Source organism: Salvia miltiorrhiza, chromosome 2 (assembly GCF_028751815.1).
Source record: "Salvia miltiorrhiza cultivar Shanhuang (shh) chromosome 2, IMPLAD_Smil_shh, whole genome shotgun sequence".
NCBI lineage: Eukaryota > Viridiplantae > Streptophyta > Magnoliopsida > Lamiales > Lamiaceae > Salvia > Salvia miltiorrhiza.
The window spans coordinates 74,301,492-74,323,430 of record NC_080388.1 but is presented as its reverse complement, the minus strand read 5'-3'; the positions used below and the strand labels follow the sequence as shown (position 1 = coordinate 74,323,430).

The following is a 21,939-nucleotide window of genomic DNA, read 5'->3' as shown; positions in this document are numbered from 1 at the left end:
TGGTATCCAAACCCATCCTAATGGGTTCGGGTTTTCGCGGATATCCACTACCCGCGGGTAGATTGCCATCCCTACCCAAAACTTAAGAAAAGTGAAAAAAAAAAAAAAAAAAAAACTACTCAGAGAAAGGAATTCACAAGTGAGTACACATAATTACTAAAAATAATTCATAGAAAAAGAAAACTACAAATAATTACTAAAAATAAGTTACAATATTTTTTTATGAATAGATCAAAATGACAAATTAAATTATTTCTTTTGTGAACGAAGTGAGTACAAGTTATTATGTATGTGTGTTGACATACTAATAGAGTGATTAATATCTAAATTTAAAAGTTACAATTTTGAGTCAATCGTTACTTAATTTTTAAATTATTATTTTCCAAGAAAAACGATTGTTGTGTAATTTAATTAATTTAGACAACATGATTCATCAAATTAAATGTGGCTATTTTTGAAATACCAACCTCGAACTATGTCTACTAGATTTTATTTTATTTTATTTTTAGGCGAACTATGTCTAGAGATTGATTGGTATAAAAGTCATACTATCCACCAAATTAAAGTACACTATCTTACTAGATGTGTTTTCGGTGGATAAAAATGAATGATTGTGGTTAAAATGAGAAAATAGAGTCATGTTAAAAAAAAAATTAGTACTCCCTTCGTTCGATAATAAGTAACTCAAAACTTTTCGACACGAGAATTAAGAAGAAGATGTAAATTAGTTAAAAGTGGTAGAGCCTATACTTTTTTTAAGGATTAAAAATTTTCATTTATAGAAACAGATCACTTACAGTGGGACGTCCCAAAATAAAATACAAATCATTTATAGTGGGACGGAGGGAGTATATTCTTTTGTGAACGTTAAATTAAATGATTATTATATACTCTTAATAGACGAAGATAGCATATTTGAATCTCACTACATATAATAGTCCGTCGTATTTAATTTTTCAAATATAATTTATTCACTTTGTATGATTGCACACAAATGTAATCTAACATTGCGCTAGCTTTATTAAACTCATGTGGTGTCTTTAAAATTATGACATCAAATACTCGTAACTCTTTTGGGGAATTTCTTTATATATATTGGTCAATGGTAGAATTTGGTCAACTGTTAATTATAACTTTTTACTAGTGGAAGTGGTAGATTGATCGAATTAATTTGATTTGATTTTTGGGGAATTTCTTTATATATATTGGTCAATGGTAGAATTTGGTCAACTGTTAATTATAACTTTACTAGTGGAAGTGGTAGATTGATCGAATTAATTTGATTTGATTAGATTAATAGTTATAGGATTTTATTCGCCACCAACTAACGTCTATAACCAACACCTGTCTCCTGACTTTTTAACCAGCAAACTAACAACCAAAAACATACTTATAAAATTTATTTCAATACAATAAAATTCAAATGCTAGATCCGTAGGGTTTGACTTTCAAATATAATGTGCTGGACAGGGGCGGATCCAAGATTTGTCGATAGAGGGACTAAACTCGAACCCCTGAACCAAAATTTTTGAGCAGTTTGTACAATTCATTATATGTGTAAATAGAAAATTTAATGGATTTAGAATTAAAATTCAATCATCGACTATAATAAATAATTATAAAAAACTACGTCAACATATTTTTTTTAAAAAAAATCTATCTTCTACAAGAAAAAATTAATTTTTATTTTTATGTTCAAAGATTTTTTTTTTCCTCCTGAAAGTTGGACTAGGCTAAAATTGAACTATGTAGATATTAGGCTAAATATATTTAATATATATATATATATATATGACAAAATTTTGGGGAGCCCAGTGCAGTCCCTACATAGATCCGCCCCTGGTGTTGGATAAAAAATTTCAACGATATAATGAGTGATTAATTATTTTCATAAATTATTGACCAATTATATTCATAAGATTTTTTTATTAATAAACGAAGTTGATTACAAGAGATATCTAAATATAATCAAATAAGCAAATCTGCACGCAAGCTCTACACCACACAGAAGTGGGAAAACTACACCGCACGTAGGTGGGATTGAACTCAAGATTTCTTATAAAAGAGAGTTGGGCTAGGCCTCATTGGCAATTTTGATCTAATTATTTTCCATGCAATTTATAATTCTTTATCTAAGTATTTTCTCTATGAATTTATTTATCATATTCCATCTATAAATCTATCTATGTATTGACTATGATTATAAATTGAAGTAGTTAATTATTATTCAAACCAATTAACGAACCATCAAAAGCGTGAAAATGTGTTATATATACAAATTTGGGCCAGGTGATTTTATACCACCTAGGGGTAGGTGGTATACATTATATGAATCATACTTATAATCATTATTAACTTTGTATAATCTTAATATATCATATCAAACAACATGTTATATTTTACACATATGATATATAATAAAAGACATCTTAATTAGTCAAATATATCACACTTTATCACATATTGCATATCTAAGAGCCCTAATAATATGTGTTTGGTTTAAGTTATAAAACATATATGATTGATAAAATAGAATTCCAATTTAATCAAATGTTTTATTTGTATGATTTGGCCCATGATTGATAACTCAGCCTGCACTCTAATCATGCAATTCAATAATTATTTGTCATGTCTAAATTGGATTGATTATTTAATTATCCATCAATTATATCGATTTTATTTATCTCATCCACCAGACCAAACATTTTGAACATTCTAATATCAAACCCATAATACAACACTAATTTGCAAAACACATTATTATTATTATTATTATTATTATTATTATTATTATTATTATTATTATTATTATTAATTGGTTATCATGAGAATTATTATCTTTTGTTGCATGTTATCATCATCCCTATAATTAATAAACATAATATATATAGATCAAACGACATGCAACAAGCCATGTCTCATTCATAGAAAAAGTTAATACATATGAGATAAATGAGTAACTTCACATGCATCAAACGACCTAAACATGTTTTGGTCGCATATATGTAGACTATAAAAAGACAACTCAAATATTATAGTCCACTAACATAATTAAAGATCACAGTCCACTAATTAATGTGATAAAAATCCTAGACTATAATTTGGTCACTTGATATAATTAAAATTCAAGATATATACCAAATATTTAATCAGTTGTTTGATCAGTAGAATGTCTGGAATTCCAGTACTTCTCAATTTCCTCAGCACTTCTTCCAGGAATTCTTCCGGCTATCAGAGACCACCTAAAATATTGCTATATATTAATCAAAGAATTCTAAACAATTCTTTAAATAAATCTATTTTAATATCATATACTTCCTCCGACGTCCCACTCCAATAGGCTCGTTTTCTTTTTTGGGACGCCCCACTTCAATAAGCTCATTTTCCATTTTAAGTAAAAAACAATGTACTTAATTGGTGTGGACCACGCCACTTTTCTACTAAAAAGTAAGTTTTTTTAATCTCCGTGCCCAAAAGAAGTGAGCCAATTGGAGTGGGACGGAGTATTATATATGATTAAGGAAAATAATAATACCTGTCTCCAACCAAATTGTACATCCTAATTATTAGGGTTTCCTCATCTTCAGAAAACTCAAGCTTCTTGGCTTCTTCACTGCTGTGATTTTCATCAGCTGCTACCAAATCTAATACTTCCCCTACAAAAAAATAGATAATATATCACGTATAATTCGAAAATAACCTAATTTCATTCGTTTTTTTTTTTCCATTCAACGCCATATATATCCATTTATATATACATACAAAACATTAATATGGTGTGATCTCTTTACTTATAAATTCATCACGAGAAAAAAGATTGATGAAAAGATGTGGAAATTTTCATAAAAAATATTGTCATAAATTGAAGTGAAAGGCGCTGCTCGTTTTTCTTTTCTTTTTTTTTCATATTGCCCGAAGAAAATTATCCAACATAGAAAATATATACAAAGAGTGGAAAAAGGGCGAAATATATATTTTCCACCCTTTTCCGTCAAAGAAAACGCGCCCTAAAAGAAAAAGGATAGTAAGAAAGTTTAGTATATAGAGATCACCTCTGGAGCTTATCGACGCGGCATCGTCGGAGGCTTCGGCCTTCTGCATCGGATCATCAGCCATAATTAGGGTTTCTGGAGATATTTCGAAGACGATGACAATATTTTTGGATATTTATGGAAAATATCGTGTGTGTAGTGTGTGAGTGTGTGTGAATATTAGTGTCTGTGGATGTGTTGTGCAAAATTCTTGCAAAACATCTAGGATAAAAACAGAATGTCTGATCTGCTTTTTGGGAGAATTTAAAGGGTAGTTGAATAGAAGAACAGAAAAGGCAAGGGATAAGGGAGAAGGGTAGTTGATTAAAATGGGAATGGGGTTGAGGTTTGATAGGTAGTTGAACATTAGAAAAATACTACTTTCTTCTTTGAGATACATTAAAAAAAATATTTACTCTCTCTGTCCAGAAAATATCTTTTCAATTTTACTTTTTCGTTCGTTCGTAAAATATATTTCTATTATTTTTTTTAATATAGTTCCACTAATTATCGCTCTTAAAATTCTTTATATTTACATATATATTACCATTAATTAATGGCTTCATACAAAATTGTAGGGGGCCTTCACTAAATACAAAATTCTTTTTAAGTTCAAGTGAGAATCACATCTTTTCGTAATAATTGATCAATCTCATAAGCAAACATATACTATTTTATAAGAAGAGACAACATATACTTAATTAATAGAACAAACAGAATATTATGGATCGGATGATTAGAAATGGTACTTCACTACTTTGTGAGTCAAATATTAGTAAAATAATATTGTAAATGCAATTAAAAAAAAAATTCTAATTCTTGTGTCTTGTTTCGTGCAGAGCTGAAGGATTTTATTATAAATATTACTGCATATGACTTTGTATATATTTATATCGAAAGTCAGCTGTACTAATTGTATAACTAAGCATAGATCTATTAAAATATGAATATTTTTTTAACATTTACGGAATGGTTCCAATGAGATCTCTTATATATATATATATATATATATATATATATATATATATATATATATATGGTGAGATCTTATATTGATTTGTACATATTGATTTAATGTATCCTATGACTGATAGTACTTGGAGAGAGAATTTTTTTACCTAGGTTCGAATCATGAAGGGAACGAAAAATTTATTAATTTTTTGAATATCTTTATTGGACAATATATATTTCTTTATTCAATATTATATACTGACTTATTCATATTCTCACTTCTCAGAAAAAATAACAATCTCACTATAACATAACAAGATATATATATAAACTATATTTATCGTATAAAATGAGTCGACTCTGGAATTTGCTATAAAAACATTATAAATTCGTTGTGCAAAATTATAATTTCAAAAAAAAAAAAATTCACCACCTATGAGATTCGTACCCGAATCATAAAGCTATTCAGCAAAGTCATGAATCCATCGTAAATCTTCATGATATAATTACTCATATTTTACATGATAAATATATGGACTCACTTGAATCACTCCCTATATATAACTTAAAGCAATTTCATGAACAAAAAGGTCAACTCATGTGAATATATATATATATATATATATATATATATATATATATATATATATATATCATTTACTTTTCAATTAATGTCAAGTTATTCATGATATGACATGTATGTTTCTAATCAATGTCAAGTAGTTATATATATAGTGCAACCAAACTTGACATTAATTAGAAACATACATTTCATATCATGAATAACTTGACATTAATTGAAAAGTAAATGTCATTTTTATCATGATAACTACTTTGTTAATGATAATTGACACTTTGAAGGGTGTGGATCTCCACACATGACTATTTGCAGCACAAAAATTAGAAGGCTTCTATTTAAAATAGTTAGTTTGTGAATTGTGATAGTATTATAGTTCATTCTGTTTCATTACAAATGTCTCACTTTTCATAATAGAATGTTCCATTACAAATATCTCATTTCTTTTCTAGACAAATAATTAATTAAAAGACTAATTATACATTTTTAATCTCAGTCCCCAAAAGCAATGAGACATTTATAATGGGACGGAGGGGAGGGGATATATTTTTTGCTTATTGTCGAGCGACATATTTATAACAATAAAAGAGTTATTTGGCGTAAAATACATGAACTTTCATTGAAATGTGATCTTTGCCATGACTTTTCAAATTTACAATAAAATACATAATTTTCACAATTTGTCATATTTTTTTCCATGGATGTCAAATTCTCATAAATCAATCATAAGATGGACGCCTGAAATGTCAGAAATTGCCAATGGGAAATTGAGCATGGCAAAATTAATCCAATTTTAGAGAGTTTCTAACACTCATTTTTGGCATTTCAAGCGCCCATCTCAGCATTGATTCGGAAAATTTTGACATTCATGGGAAAAATCAAATAAATCGTGAAACTGATATATTTTATTTCAAAATTGAGTCATAGGAAAAATCAGAATTCGCTGAAATTTTGTGTGTTTTACGATAAATAACTCTAAATTAAATTAAAATATATTTCCAGAATAAATATTTCTCTGTAGCTCATATAATTCATTTAATTAAGTAAATTAATATGCTATGTGTGTGTGTGTGAGAGAGAATGTTTTATGTGATTTATTAGGTTAAATTAAAAAAGCAAATTAGATAATTAAATTAGTTTGTATTAATTGTCTTTTCGTTATGTTATGTTATGTAAAGACATGGATACCTCCCTTGCAGAAGCACATCTGCTATTTTAGGCATGGGAGATCCGTGATAAATTGATCATCAATTGCTTTCCCTATCATACTAGTATTCGTTATTTTAGCACATGCTTTACTTTTCATTACTTTATTTAGTCATCAAGTATTCAAGTGAGAATATTATTATTTATATCATAAACTAATATTGACTATTCAACAAAAATGTTCCAACCATTAGTAATAATTACAATAAAATACACAAACTAGCTGAATTAATACTAGCAAAAGTACCAAGGCCTCATCTTAATTATAATTCTTTCATAATGACGTGGCATGTTTTCTTAAAAACACTTCCTATATATGTACATGAAACATCTTTATAAGGGAAATTGATTTATGCATATCAAATTAAATATCACTACAAGAGCTTTAAAGCTTTTATAGTGATCTTTAATTTAATACTCTCCTCGTCCCAACTAACTTGATCAATAGTACTCCCTCCGTCCGCCAAGATTATGTCACAATTACTATATTGGGCGTTCGCCAAGATTATGTCACTTTCCTTTTATGGTAATGGTCCCACCATCCTCTTTAATATTTTATCCTTACTAACACTCTTTATTTACAAAAAAACCACTCAAAATTCAATCCCAACCACTCATCTCATAAAGTGGTGGGACCCTTTCTCCACTACATCAAAATCATCACCAATTTTATTAAATCTCGTGCCCAAGCAAATTGCCATAATCTTGGCGGACGGAGGGAGTATTTTTTTTGAACTGTCACATTTAAGTTGATTAGTTTTGTTGTACAGAAAAAAATTTGTCACTTTTTCACATTATTCACTTTATTACCAAATAAACTTAAAGCACTAAACACTGGCTCCTTAAATCTCGTGCCGAAAAGAAATCGGTCAACTTATGTAGAACGAAGGGAATATATTTTATGTAATTATTGAATTTAAAATATAAAAGTTATATTTATTTAAAGATTAAAACTTAACAAAATTCTCTCTCGTATCTCATATTTTTTTCTTGAATAAATCTATTTTTAATATTTTTTTATTTTCATTTTTGATCAATTTTTTTCCATCTCAGATGTATTCAATTAAAATTACAATTTTTTATTATGTTTTATAAATATGATAACTAACTGATTTAATATAAATTTTACACATATAAAAAATGGTTAATTGCCTGTAAATTCACGAAGTTTCATTTCTTTCGGATGTTTCCCATGACTTTCTAATTTTGATAGATTTCACCACCTAAAAATTTCTTCTTAATGTTCCCACGATAATTCCGGCCAAATTTCTTATTTTTCAAGACCATGCAAGATTACAAATATCAGTCAAAAAGAATCCTCAATCATGAATTAATAGATTAGAGTTCATTGCATTACCTTTTACCGAAAAAATGAGAAGAAATTTACAGGTGGTGAATTACTATGCAAAATTTAAAAATTGTGGGAAACTTCTGAAAAAAATGAAATTGCATCAATTTACAGGCAATTAACCTATAAAAAATATTAAAATATTTTATGTGCATTGTAAGTTGTAGCTAAATACAAGTTCATTAAAAAAAAAAAAAAAAACATGTTATTGGGCCTAACATAGCCAATGCAGCCCAGCCCAAAAACGTTTCCCGCCTTTTCAACCATCAATTCTCCTTATAAATACACTACCAATCTGCAAGTTTTCAACTACTTCACTTATTCCGTAGAAATTGAATTTGGGAAATTTTCTCTGCGCTGATTAAATTAGGGCTCGCGATTGTTCAAAATTTGTGCCGCATTCAATCATGTTCAACAGAGTAGGGTTGCAGACCCCTCGCGGATCGGGAACGAACGGCCACGTCCAATTCAACAAGTTCCTCGCGAAGCAACATACCCACAACATCGCCGGCGATTCGAGCAAGGGCCACGAATGGCGTCGAGAACGAGAAATAGCCGGCGAGATCTGGAAACCTGAGAAGGAGATGTCGGAGCATGACCGGAAGCGTCAGATTGAGCTGAAGCTGCTTGTGTTGGAGGAGAGGCTGATCGGTGAGGGGTATACGGACGCCGAGATCGCCGAGAAGCTCGATTCGACAAGGAAGTCTCTTCAACGAAATTGATTGAGATTAGGATTTGCGAGATGCAGATGCATCGAATGGATTTGTGGCTTCCAATTGAAAAATTTCCTTGTTTTTTTTTTGGTTGCCTCTTCTTTTTTATTTTCTTTATTTGAGCTGAAAATTTTAGAATTAAAGACGGTTGGCAGAATATGGAGATGAGTCCAAACTGCATAACTTTTGTTCTCTAAGAAAAAAGTTTCTTCACGTATGTGGAAATTCGTAAGAAAATAAAAATGTTCTTATGCATTTTATTTGATTATTGAATTTCAAACATATGCAAATTGATACAGGTGAATGATGGTAGTAATTTGAGTCGTGTTTACATTGAAAGATTAGCTTTGATAGATAAAAATAGTAAAATTAATCGTTTGTTTACTTTAAAGAATTGAAACATTGAGATATTCCAAGTCTGATAATTATTTTTATAATTTAAACTAGTTTTATTTGATTCTTATCCAATTGAAAGATTAGAGAAATTCTACTCTTTAGATTAAAAATAATCAATTTTATATCAATTATGCAAAGTAAACGTCACTTAAGAGTTAACAATCAATTCCAGTATTTAGTATGGAATATCTAGCTCTAAATATTATTTTGTCTTAAATAAATATCCAAAGCTTGCCAATGAAGTATTTGTAAGAGGTGTTAGTTTTGTTTTCGCGCCTTTGTATTCTTGGGTTCAATCTCGCCTACATGCGGTGTAATTTTCCCAACTCTTGCGTGTGGTTATTTTTCCACATTTGTATGGTGTATTTGATTATATTTAGATACCCTAGTCAACCCAATTTTAAAAAAATATAAATTTATCTTTTTTCCCTGTAATTTGTAGCTCCAAATTAAAAGTGATTTTTTTAAGTCAAATTAAATTCTAAATTTCATTATTTCCATAGTCCCCTCTGACGCATCGTGCTTCGCCATCTCCGCCGGCAGCACAAGCCTCACGTTGGTCTGGATCTCGCGGGAGGTGGTAGTGGGGCTATGAATAATAGAATAAAATAGTAAATTTATAATTATTTATTTTTTAATCGGGAGTTATAGTGAATAAAATGAGGGGGTATAAGTAGCATTGTTTTTTGAATTAATGACCTTTTTGTGCAACTTTCCCTTTAAAATATGATAGGTTCACATCATCAGGCCCATTAATTATTGGGTAAAGCAATGTAAAATTGGCCCAATTTAAACATGATAGCAGTCCATTCCTTTCTTACAACCAAGGCCCACTTAAGCCCATTACTTCTTCCTAAACGATGCAGTTGGACTAGTTGAAATTGTCTTCGTAGCTTAAACTGACGACTTCCTAAATGATGTAGTTGGACTAGTAATGAAAACATTGTCGTTTCATTCTAAAATAATTCCTAAAATTATAGATCATCATTTAAAGTATTATTTTTCGCATTTAAAGCTCGGGAAGCTATGAGTTTACAATTCAAGGTCGTAGTTCACGGTTCAGGATTGTGGATTTTCCATTCATATCGATTAGGGGTAAGAGATTTAGGTTAACACAATTAGGGCGATTGAGATTGATCAGTTGTGAACGTTAAAAATGTTCTTCGCGTGCAAAATCAAAATGTATATAATGAAAATTCATATATTTTGAAGCAGAGTTTATATTCATGTACTATAAAATAAGAAATATGTAAAGTGTATTAGACGTTATTATCTCTTATATATTTAATTACCTAACACATGTACAATAAATTCCTAAAGAACTAATTAACAGACGTGGTCACAACAGCTATCATTAAGTAATTAATCTATCTTAAATTATCCTAGTTGACTATGCTAATTAAAATATGATTGAGCACGAGACAACTAATCAGTGATAGAGATCCAGGTTGTTAAGCTGTTAATTATAACTAGTGAGATTTCACATATTAGAATATAAGACTATTAGTTTTCTATTATCCCACCGTTAGTCCGTTTGAGTATAATTTGAAAATTAAATAAATTATTAACTACTACTCCCTCCGTCCACGAAATGAGTACCCATATTTCCTTTTTCGTCCGTCCACGAAATGAGTACCCATTTCCTTTTTTGGCAAGTGTACCCCACACATCTCTTTAATTAATACACTCAAAAAGTGGGACCCTTAAACTATTCACACTACACTCCATACATTTCTTAAAACCCGTGCCGTCCACAAATGGGTACTCATTTCGTGGACGGAGGGAGTATATCATTTTACATACACTACAAGAAAACACGCAAACAACGAATGAATTCTTTAGTGAAATTTCCATTTTTTTAAATCTCAAATTCAAGATTCCGAGATGAGCACAAAATTTCCTACAGTTTAATTTGGTGATTGTGAGGATTTTGGAGAATTCAATTAGATGAAAGATTATGTCATCTAGTATCATACACTCCCGCCTGCGTGTGGTGTAGGTCCCACCTGCGTGCGAGTTGCATAATTGATTATATTCAGATACCTCTTGTAAGTCTGATTCCAGTAATAAATTTTATTTCGTAGGTTAGCCTATACATATCATACTCTAAATTTATACTCCAAATATACTTAACCCTATTTAAAAATTGTTATCTTGTTTCTAATTATCAAGTTACTAAAATCACGGTAGACCTAGTTAGTTAATTTGTTTGAAATTATGGAGTGCTAAGCAAGTAATTGGTTCTGCTAATCATGTCTTAATTAATTACTATTTATTAAAAATGGATCGTGCAAAATAATATAGTGAAATTGGATAATTATTGTGTGTCGCCTCGTAAGTCGTAACATGGGATTGATGGCCCATTATTTCACAGAATATATGGCGTTGAATTTGTCGGAATATTATTGCTTATAATAAAAGTTATTAGTATTATTTTGATTTAATCTTGATTTAATCATATTCCACAATGTCGTAAACCCAATTTTGAAACTTTCTTTCAAGCGAGGTTTAAATAAATAAGCTCCTTTATTAATTAACTAAAAATTAAGTATTTACTATTAATTTTTGTATAATCTATAAATAATACAAAAAATAGATTTAATCTAATACAAAATTTATGTATAAAAAGCCATTAATGTATGCATAAAGAAAGATGGTTAATTAATAATTTCTTCAGAGATAGAAATTTTTATAATAGTCATCCCTTAAAAGAACCAAATTATATCACATTTAGAATAATATTTATTTTTCTTTCTAATCTACTCATATATGAAATTAAAAAGATTCCATTAATTCAACGGATCACGACGGTGACTGTATAAATTTCAAGGGTGACAACATGTCTTTAATTAATTAGATTATAATTACTTTGCATATATACATACTTTAATTAATATTGCTAGATCTACCTGCTTTTAAATTATTTTGTAATATAAGATAGGTTAAATTATTTCACAAACCTACTACTAATTATAAATGGAATTAAATCATAATTGCTTTAAATTAGTAAAGTGCATCGATCTGATCCAATTATTAGTATATGTGTTGTATCACTGTGTCAAAAGGTTGTAAATTAGAGAATAAAAAAATTATATTATCAAAGAATTATATAATACTATATATTAACACAAAAGTGGTCGTTGACTATATATACGTTGCAAGTGACAATTTTTTTAATCATATGATAAATTGATAATAATTGTAAAAAGAAAATATTAATATATTGTTCTTCATTCGTTAACAAAAAAAAAATCCCCTTTAAAAATGTGAGGAATAATTACGGAAGAGTACTATTTAAGTTTTTACTAAAATAGTAATATCAAATAATTCAATATTTAAGGTGAATGAGACTCAAATTATTTGTTACAATCATACCAAATCCCAACTAATTATAACTTAATGTTTGTATTAAGCCGACACCAAGAAAAGGTAACTTTACACACCCCATGTTAACCCCAATTTAATAGCTAAATTAAGATCAAAGTCAACCCTAACTAAGATATCCCATCAATAAAATTTAAATCCACAATTGGCATCACTAGCTCAAGTGACAACTAATTTACAACAAATTTATATATGTTGATTAAGCCCTACACCATCATCATATATGTATATAAATGTGTATATATATGTACCTACCACTACTATACAAGCCAATCAAACAAAGAAAACCACCAATTAAAACAATTTGAGTTTGAGAGAGTTGAAGATCAATGGCTTCTTCAACTAAGCTTTTCTCTCTCACTCTTCTCTTTCTAGGCATCATCACACTATGCAATGCTCAAAGCCTATCTCTCAAATACTACAGCAAGACATGCCCAAAGGTTGAATCCATCGTCAAGAAAGAAACTGATAAAATTATGGCCGTTGCGCCAACTCTTGCAGCTCCTCTCCTCAGGATGCATTTCCACGACTGCTTTGTTAGGGTACGCGTTAATCGTATTCTTTTTTCTTTGTTCGAATATACATGCAGTCGTTAATTATTTTCAGTCACGAGATCGTCACTCAGCTTCACCCACATGTGGATATATTAATTAGGGGGGCCCAACCAATTCTTTTATATAGATAAACTCTTTGTTAACTATTTTTTTTTTTTTTTTTGTGTTTGCCCTTCGTCCAACTACTGGCACCTTTTTGGAGCCGGGGGCTTAAGCCCCCACCAAACAAGAGATATTAACTTTTTTATATAATTTTTTTTTTGTCAAATTATCGATATTTTATATGATTATCTTATTTCGCCACGAGTGGATTAATTAGGGGGTCAAACACCTCCCATATTTTTTATGTATAAATTTTTTTCATACCCTAATTTTAGCTCCCCTCGTTAATTAATTATTTTTCCACGTTTGTCCCTCGCCCTTGGGCGGACCCAAAAAGAGCCAAGGGGGCTTAAGCCCTCACCAAACAAATGTTTTTTTTTTTTTTTCCATTATTGTTCTTTTAAAATAATCAAATTATCATTATTTTGTGTGAATCATTATACAACTACCCCACCACTAAATCAAAAAATTATCTTTTCGAAATCTCAAACGCAAAATGCAAAAAAAGCATATCTCTAGCACCAGGGATTTTTTTTTTCCGCATCCGCCCCTAACTCCGCCTAATGATGATGTGGCAATAATTTGTGTAGGGTTGTGATGGTTCCGTGCTTATAAACTCAACAACAACCAATCAAGCTGAGAAAGATGGATTCCCCAATCTCTCTCTAAGAGGCTATGGATCCATTGATAGAGTGAAGACTGCAGTGGAGAAGGAATTCCCCGGCGTAGTTTCTTGCGCGGATATTTTGGCTCTCGTTGCCCGTGATGCTACTTTAGCTGTAAGCGATAATTTAAATGACAATTAATCCTCGTTTATCCATTTTCTTTTCAAAAATAGTATTTCAATCTCGTATTTCATATATGTCTGCATGCAGCTTAACCCTAAGGCTTTCTGGCCCGTGCCGTTGGGAAGAAGGGATGGGAGAGTGTCGCTCGCCAACGAGACGTTGGTTAATCTTCCACCCCCTTTCTTCAACATCACTCAATTGAAAGCTGTTTTTGCCTCTAAGAACTTGACCTCAATGGATCTTGTTGTCTTGTCAGGTGATAAAATTGATCTTGCTGTTTTTCTATTCAATGTCGAATTTCTACATATGTTTTAGTAGTTAATTTTATAAATATTGACTAGCTAGGGTTGATTGTATCTTGTTAGGTTAAGTTTTATTCTTTTAGTTGGTAGCTATTATTATGATGGAATATTATTGACTAACTAGGATATATTCCTAGTTATGACGGTATATAATTTTTTAAGCTTCAATGGTAATACATATGTTCGTTTGGGTTAATAATATTGATAAGATAATAAATTAAAATAATTAGATACAAAGTATTGGAATAGCGATGATGCATCAAGAAATGAGAATGACCAAAATACCCTTCTAAAAGTAACGATCTCGACCTATAACCAAAAGTTTTTGTACGCCTAATATAAATTTTACCTTATATCTATATATTTTGTACCTTTTATTTTATTTCTTTATTTTAACATGCCTCGTTTTCAAAAAAATATGACTTTATCTACCCGCAAAATTAATTTTCTGAGTCTGTCCTTATCTATAAATTGAACGATCGTACAATCTCAAAGCTACATCGTTTGTTACAATAATTTGATTTACAGTGACCATATTTTGTCGCCGTCATTGTAAATTTTAGCGACGGTTGATATAGCTGCAACTTACCGACGACCACAAAAGTTGTTGTTAAGATGTTTTAGTGACGATTTTGACACATATACGCACATGCAACAGGAAGCCACACCATCGGAACCTCCCATTGCTCGAGCTTCACCAACCGCCTCTACAACTTCACCGGTAGAGGCGACAGCGACCCCTCGTTGGACCCGAACTACGCGGCCCGGCTGAGGACCCGGTGCTCCCCCACCGACCAGACGACGCTGGTGGAGATGGATCCCGGCAGCTTCAAGACGTTCGACGAGGACTACTACACCCTCGTCGCCAAGAGGAGAGGCCTCTTCACCTCCGACTCGGCCCTCCTCGCCGACGACGAGACTAGGGCTTACGTCCTCCGCCAAGCAAGAACCAAGGGCTCCACTTTCTTGAACGATTTCGCCAAATCCATGGTGAAAATGGGCAAGATCGGCGTGATCACGGGGAGCCAAGGGGAGGTGAGGAGAAGATGTGCTTTTGTTAATTAATTTAATTTAATTTGGTGCAAAAAAAATGTGCTTTTTAATTGATTTAATTTAATTTTTTTTATGTTTTGTATGCACGAATGAGTTGCATTGTCGGAGTGCATGTGCAATTCTTGATTATTCAAAATGTTGTATGGTTTTTTGGGAATAATTATGTTGGGTTGTAGAGCATGCATCGTGCTATATATTTTGTGACCGTTGACTAATGTAATAAAGATCTTGGTTTGCACATTTTCTAAATTTTTTAGTGTTGATTAATTGATTAATTAATTGTTTGGTTTGGATCCTTTGTTTTCGTATACAGTCAAAATACGCATATCAAGAAAGTGGATAATTTTCCTCTTTTTATCCATAATTATTGTACGAAAAATTGAAAATGTAAAAAACAAAAAAAAATCATTGTTATAAGCAAAATGGAAAGTTATGCATCGTTTTACCATGAAATTTAAAATAAAACACTTTATTTAGAAGAAGAAAAAAATTCATAACAAAATACTTAATGTGAAGACGGTATCAATATTATAAAGACAACAACTATTTGGTTTTCGAATTCTCTGTTTTACAGTTTTCTTGTACATTGTATCAAAAATTAGCCCTAATTAGTATTACCGAAAATTAATACGACTAATAATGGATTAATCATTAATCAACACTAATAATCAAATGACATGGATGATGTGGAAATAAAAAATATCTGCACCACCTTTAAATTTTTTTATTTAGTATTGTTGATTTATCAATATATATATATATATATATATATATATATATATATATAGGGAATGGACAAATGTGCTGAGAAATGAGTATAAATTTGTAACGTTGGATTTTCAAATCCTATGACTGATATTTATCTAGAGGGGGCGCATTTTTAAAATTGAAGAGTGATACTCCAAAAATATGGAATATACATATGATCTCATGTACGTATTTAATTTGGGGACATCATCAAAAGATCGAATTGAATACGTTTCCTTTTTCGAAATCATATACATAGGAAATATTTCTTCGACAGCTAAGTAAAAGCATCTTGTGTTAACAATAAACACGAAATGTACAACATTTTCAATAGCACAATGCGTATATTCTAGTTAATTAATTCCCTTAAATTTGACACAATCATTTTCATAAAAGTTAAGAGAGAAGCAACATATATATTAACTAATGACATGATATATCTTTAGACTATTGCGTCACGACTAATATTCGTCATCTTCATTAGTTTATTACCCATATATAGAACATGCCAAAGCAAGTTATTGTGATTTGAAAGTGAGGTTATTTAAATAAAGTGTGACAACTAAACTTCATCGTGTACATATAGGGATTAGTGGTTCAAATGAGTCCAAGTCCCAAATACTATGAAATATTATAAATTAATTTGCTATAAAAATTAACCTATTTAGTGATTTTAACCGTCCAAGAATTTTGATTTAGCAAAAACTACCTCTACATAGAAAAAATTGATATGATAAATTTTTCTTATATTCATATGGAGTATAAAATATGCACATGTATGATGATGCACCATCCTCAATGAATGAAAAAAGGAATAAACACTATAAAAAAAATCGAAATTAACTACAGAAAATTCCGTAGCTAAACCGTAGCAAAAAAAGATTAACTACAGAATTTTCAAAATCCACGACGGAATGACAAGGGTCGCGATATGTTTGGTCGTACTGTTCTATTTCCCATTAAATTTAATGACGGTTTAATGATGGAAAACTATTTTTTTTTTAGAGTTATAACAAGTATATACTAATTTATTGAATGTGTTGTTTTCTACTAAATTAAATTAAAATAGTAATAAAAGACAATGCATGAAAAAGATATATCATTGGTTGTCTTCTTAATTTAGTTATCGAGTGGGTTTTCGTGGGTGCATCGTGCGTAAAATAAAAATTACCAACTTAACTATATAGTATTAAGCTACATCACAGCTCATTCCTAAAGAAATATATTTTAATTCCAATTTCCTAAATTAATTAATTAAAAAAGTATAAAAGATTCCAACTAACATAGTTAAGGTTTACCCCTAATTCTAGGGTCAATTGACCACCAAGAATATATATTATTATAAGTTCAAGAATAATTAGCATGCATGCATTTTCATTCGCAATAAAGGTAAAAATTAATTATTGAGTTTTTTTTTTTTTGGAGCAAATTCAAAGTTCAAGATCTATTGAATATTTAGCTATTTTTTATGTCAAAAATAATAATGAGCTACTTTTAAATTAAATGAATTAATTTGATAGCAGTTAGCCACACATGGCACATCCTTTTATAGAGCTAAAATGAAGCGTTATTTAAGTTTGCATAAATATATAAATTGGCTTTAAAAGGTAAGTTTTTTAGAATAAAATTAACTAAAACCGCAAATTCAAGGTTTTTAGATCAAGAAAATTTTCCTTTAATATATTAATGGCTAAAAAAGCTTCTTCTTCTTCTTCTTCTTCTTTTTTTTTTTTTTTTTTTCTGTTTTCTTATACACTTGGTAGCTAATTATTATACGGTTTCCTTCCTTTTGCTATATTTATATTTATTTATATATATATATATTTTTTAAGAAGCAAAGTCAAAATAACACAAAATTAGCAACAAAAACGACAACATATTTTTGGCGCAAAGTGGCAAAGTCAAAAACACAAAACAATTCAACAAACTCGCTGTATTTTGCATGGTTGGTAACGCTATAGTATTCAAAATCAAATTTATGAATCAATGTAATAAATATATTACAAATATCCAACCAAGCATAACAATAATTGCACCGAGAAAAATGAATTAAATTTCTTAAAGTCAAGCCCTAAATATGTTTTCATACAACATACTAAACCACTATATAAGGAGCATCATTCTATCCAAATTAATCACCAATTAAGCGTAACAACATTCATAAATACTAATAGATATGGCAATTTCAAAGCTTATTTTGCTTTGCTTTCTAGTCTTTGTTTCTTTGGAGGCTAATGCACAAAACCTCAAAGCCAATTTCTACTCGAAGACGTGTCCTAATTTAGGAGCCATTGTTAACCGGACAACTGCAAAGTTGATTGCTCGTGCACCATCGCTTGCGCCGGCGCTCTTGAGAATGCACTTTCACGACTGTTTCGTCAGGGTACATTGTCGTTTTACCCCTTTTCTATTCTCGAACTTCTACTTTTGCTAAGTCATTAATTAATATAATTATGTGATAGTACTACAAGTTTTGTATATGCCTTTATTTTGCGTGGCATGCATCATCAATTCATTTATATCGATTGCAATGCAACCAGTGGTGGACAGAAGAGTAGGGGTGCTAGCCCCCACCCTTGTGTCCACCACTGATTGCAGTCGATATAAATGAATAATTGTCAAATATTGATGTTTTATGTGAATCATTGTGCAATATCCCCCATCACAAATTTAACGCGTAAAAAAAATGTCTTTTCCATCTCAAACTTTAAATGTAGAAAATATACCTTTCATCAAGGATTTTTTCTGCATTCGCCCCTGAATGTAACATGATTGACATCTCTCAACATTATCACAAGCATCACTAGGATTTTTGCTTAATTCCATCCAAACCTAATAGAGTTAAACCAAACATTGTTTGGCATATATTACTTATGATCAAAATATGATGATTTATTTTTTTAAAACCAAATATGAAACTTCATTACGTTAAAGGAAGGATATATAACAAATATAGCAATGCATTAATTAATTTTTGTTGTTGACAGGGTTGTGATGGATCCATACTAATAAACTCAACGGCGAATAACACAGCAGAAAAAGATGCATTCCCGAACCAGAGTCTTCGAGGGTTCCAAATAATCGATGCCGTAAAAATTGAAGTAGAAAAACAGTGCCCTGGAGTAGTATCGTGTGCCGATATTCTGGCTCTAGTTGCTAGAGATGCAGTTTTACAAGTAATTAATTTTAATATATAAAATCACACTAATACTAATTTTATTTCTAAGTCATTTATATTATAATCATAGCAACTTAAATTTTTAATTTTTTTTGCAGATTAAGGGACCATTTTGGTCAGTTCCCTTGGGACGAAGAGATGGAACTGTGTCACTTTTGAATGATGCTTTTGCTAATTTGCCACCTCCAAATTTCAATATTAGTCAATTGATTTCATCATTTGCTGCAAAGGGTTTGAGTGTGAAGGATCTTGTTGTTTTGTCAGGTAAAATTTTTTATTATGATTTTATTTCCTTCAAATCCTTATCATATAGAATTTCAATTACTAAAAAATATAATATGTACTACAAAATTATTCTTAGAAGAATTTTAGAGACATAAATACTCTTATTTTATATCACAATTATATGAAAATATTGAAAAAAGTTGTATATTATATCAAAATATATCAACATAAGTACATACATTAAATTACAAAATTATCATTTTTTTTTCAAAAAAGTATCAACATAAGAACATATACTATTAAATTACAAAATTATCATTTTGTTCAAAAAAGAATTTTAGGTACGTAAATAATCCTATTTTATATCAAAATATTGAAAAAGGTTGTATATTAGTATGTCAAAATAGATCAACATAAGTACATATATTAAAATTACGAAATTAGCCTTTTTTTCAAAATAGTAAAAAAAAATTGGAGTGGAAATATTAGAAGCTTGCTCTCATCAAACTATCAGAGCCAGGTTTCGATCCTGGGACCTGTGGGTTATGGGCCCACCACGCTTCCGCTGCGCCACTCTGATTGATGTTATAAATCGTACTCGAAAATAATATTAAACAATATATAATAGGTATAATAAAAATTTGCCCGTATACATTTACTTTTATATTAGTAATTAGTAATAATTGATAAATATGGCATATTATATAACACGATTGCTCTTCAATAATTAACATATAGAAATATAATAGTGACGAGACCAAATTCTCAAAAACAAGACTAGTTTATAATAGGTATAGATTTATTCTAAAATTTATCGGACTCGATCGTTAACCTAATAGTGGCCGAATCTTCTCTAGGAGGGCACACAATCGGCATCTCGCACTGCCCCAGCATCGCCAGCCGCATCTACAACTTCACGGGCAGGAACGATGCGGACCCCAGCATGGACCCTAACTACGTGGCCGCTCTGAAGAGGAGATGCCCCGTTGGAGACACGACATCGATCATCCAGATAGACCCCGGGAGCTCTCAGGAATTCGACGTCGATTATTTCACGATTGTCCGGCAACGAAGAGGGCTTTTCGAGACTGATGCAGCTCTCCTCAACAACAATGTGACAAATGCATATGTGCAACAACATTCCACCACTGCAGGGAGTTCAAGTTTCTTCAAGGATTTTGCTACTTCAATGGTGAAGATGGGGAAGATTGGTGTTCTAACGGGCAATGCTGGGCAAATTAGGAGGATTTGCTCTGCTATTAATTGACCATTGAGTTTAATTGATGTTTTCGTTTTAGTTAATTAAGTTGTTGTTGTTTTTTTAATTGCATCTTTACTTAGTGATTGTGGGTCATTTGTTTTCAGAGTTCTTGATTTAATTGATTTGGTGGTGTGATTGATTCTTTTGCAAGATTTGTATGCAAATAAACCTTGTGATTAATGAAGTTGGTGTTCAAGTTCAACATGTGTAGTTGATTGTTGAAGTAAATTAATTTGAATTAAATGATAATTAAAGCACAAGCATTTGTTCATTATGTAATTATAACAAGATTAATTGTTGCCAAATTAACACCCCCAATTTTTTTTTTTTTTTTTTTGTAATTATAACATATGTTTTTGTTTTGTTTTATTTATTTCTAAATTTTTAAAATTCGACTAATTATAAAACATTTAAGTTAAGAATCCAACTAATTAAAATTGTTTCCCCCAAAAATTCAATGTCAACCTCTACAGCTCATTAGTGTAGACTCTTGCACGTTTGAACAGTTCATATTATTACACTTATTATAAATTAAATCACTTAAAGTCGAAGCCCCCAAATTTTTAATAATGTATAATTACTGAAACACGTGTTCCTAACTAATATATAGCTCGACTCCGGCGAAATAATTAATTAAAGTTCAAAACAAACATTCTAATTCTACCAATTGTCGATAATCCAAAGTCAATTGCATAATTAAAAACTTTACATTATATAGCACGATATTGTTTAATTTGAGTCTTCTGAAAAGTCTTTATGTTAATATTAACATACTAATAAAATCATTTTTCCATACGAAAATATTTATATGACATGCAACTTTGGTTACCGTTAAATGAAGAGCCTAATAATTAGGTTTAGGTATAATTTCAATAAGTAATTTTGCAACACAAATTCTCATATGTGAACGTTTTCACTGTGTTGGTCACTCACATACTCTAATAGAACATCAGTAATACTTTAATAAGATATTTATAGTATCTTACTAAAATATATATATATATATATATATATGAGTGATTTGTATTATATGGACGTCTGCACGAGAGATATCTCCTTATTTTGAAATTGAGAATTGGATCAAATTGTGATTTAAATGGATCTTTGCTTTCGACAAATCAAA

The 21,939-nt window shown here is 30.3% G+C and overlaps 3 protein-coding genes and 1 non-coding gene across 4 annotated transcripts; 2 read left to right on the top strand and 2 right to left on the bottom strand.

The window, feature by feature from the left end:
* Positions 1 to 2,888: 2,888 nt before the first annotated feature.
* Positions 2,889 to 4,368, bottom strand: LOC131009333 (MYB-like transcription factor ETC3). The gene is made up of 3 exons (XM_057936639.1): positions 4,053 to 4,368; positions 3,536 to 3,656; positions 2,889 to 3,242 (listed from the first exon to the last, which is right to left on the bottom strand). The coding sequence occupies exons 1-3, from the start codon at positions 4,114 to 4,116 to the stop codon at positions 3,146 to 3,148; spliced, it is 282 nt and encodes a 93-aa protein (XP_057792622.1). The 5' UTR covers positions 4,117 to 4,368; the 3' UTR covers positions 2,889 to 3,145.
* An 8,454-nt stretch (positions 4,369 to 12,822) lies between these two features.
* On the top strand, positions 12,823 to 15,654 carry LOC131009264 (peroxidase 27-like). Its single transcript, XM_057936551.1, has 4 exons — positions 12,823 to 13,148; positions 13,853 to 14,041; positions 14,138 to 14,306; positions 15,011 to 15,654. The coding sequence occupies exons 1-4, from the start codon at positions 12,936 to 12,938 to the stop codon at positions 15,415 to 15,417; spliced, it is 978 nt and encodes a 325-aa protein (XP_057792534.1). The 5' UTR covers positions 12,823 to 12,935; the 3' UTR covers positions 15,418 to 15,654.
* Positions 15,655 to 18,272: 2,618 nt separating this feature from the next.
* Positions 18,273 to 21,018, top strand: LOC131009265 (peroxidase 27-like). Its single transcript, XM_057936552.1, has 4 exons — positions 18,273 to 18,535; positions 19,140 to 19,328; positions 19,429 to 19,594; positions 20,413 to 21,018. Exons 1-4 carry the CDS (start codon positions 18,329 to 18,331, stop codon positions 20,820 to 20,822), a joined length of 972 nt encoding a protein of 323 aa, XP_057792535.1. The 5' UTR covers positions 18,273 to 18,328; the 3' UTR covers positions 20,823 to 21,018.
* Positions 20,064 to 20,135, bottom strand: TRNAM-CAU (transfer RNA methionine (anticodon CAU)). The gene has a single exon. It is a non-coding gene; the product is annotated as a tRNA-Met (tRNA).
* Positions 21,019 to 21,939: the final 921 nt, after the last annotated feature.

What these genes read in the sequence shown, in the direction of transcription:
- LOC131009264 (XM_057936551.1), top strand. Translation starts at nt 12,936, where the DNA reads ATGGCTTCTTCAACTAAGCTTTTCTCTCTCACTCTTCTCTTTCTAGGC. An exon ending in TCCACGACTGCTTTGTTAGG is followed by an intron (nt 13,149 to 13,852) that starts GTACGCGTTAAT and finishes TAATTTGTGTAG; the next exon opens with GGTTGTGATGGTTCCGTGCT. An exon ending in CCCGTGATGCTACTTTAGCT is followed by an intron (nt 14,042 to 14,137) that starts GTAAGCGATAAT and finishes GTCTGCATGCAG; the next exon opens with CTTAACCCTAAGGCTTTCTG.
- LOC131009333 (XM_057936639.1), bottom strand. Translation starts at nt 4,116, where the DNA reads ATGGCTGATGATCCGATGCAGAAGGCCGAAGCCTCCGACGATGCCGCG. An exon ending in CGCGTCGATAAGCTCCAGAG is followed by an intron (nt 3,657 to 4,052) that starts GTGATCTCTATA and finishes ATTTTTTTGTAG; the next exon opens with GGGAAGTATTAGATTTGGTA. An exon ending in TACAATTTGGTTGGAGACAG is followed by an intron (nt 3,243 to 3,535) that starts GTATTATTATTT and finishes GCAATATTTTAG; the next exon opens with GTGGTCTCTGATAGCCGGAA.
- LOC131009265 (XM_057936552.1), top strand. Translation starts at nt 18,329, where the DNA reads ATGGCAATTTCAAAGCTTATTTTGCTTTGCTTTCTAGTCTTTGTTTCT. An exon ending in CTAGAGATGCAGTTTTACAA is followed by an intron (nt 19,329 to 19,428) that starts GTAATTAATTTT and finishes TTTTTTTTGCAG; the next exon opens with ATTAAGGGACCATTTTGGTC. An exon ending in GGATCTTGTTGTTTTGTCAG is followed by an intron (nt 19,595 to 20,412) that starts GTAAAATTTTTT and finishes AATCTTCTCTAG; the next exon opens with GAGGGCACACAATCGGCATC.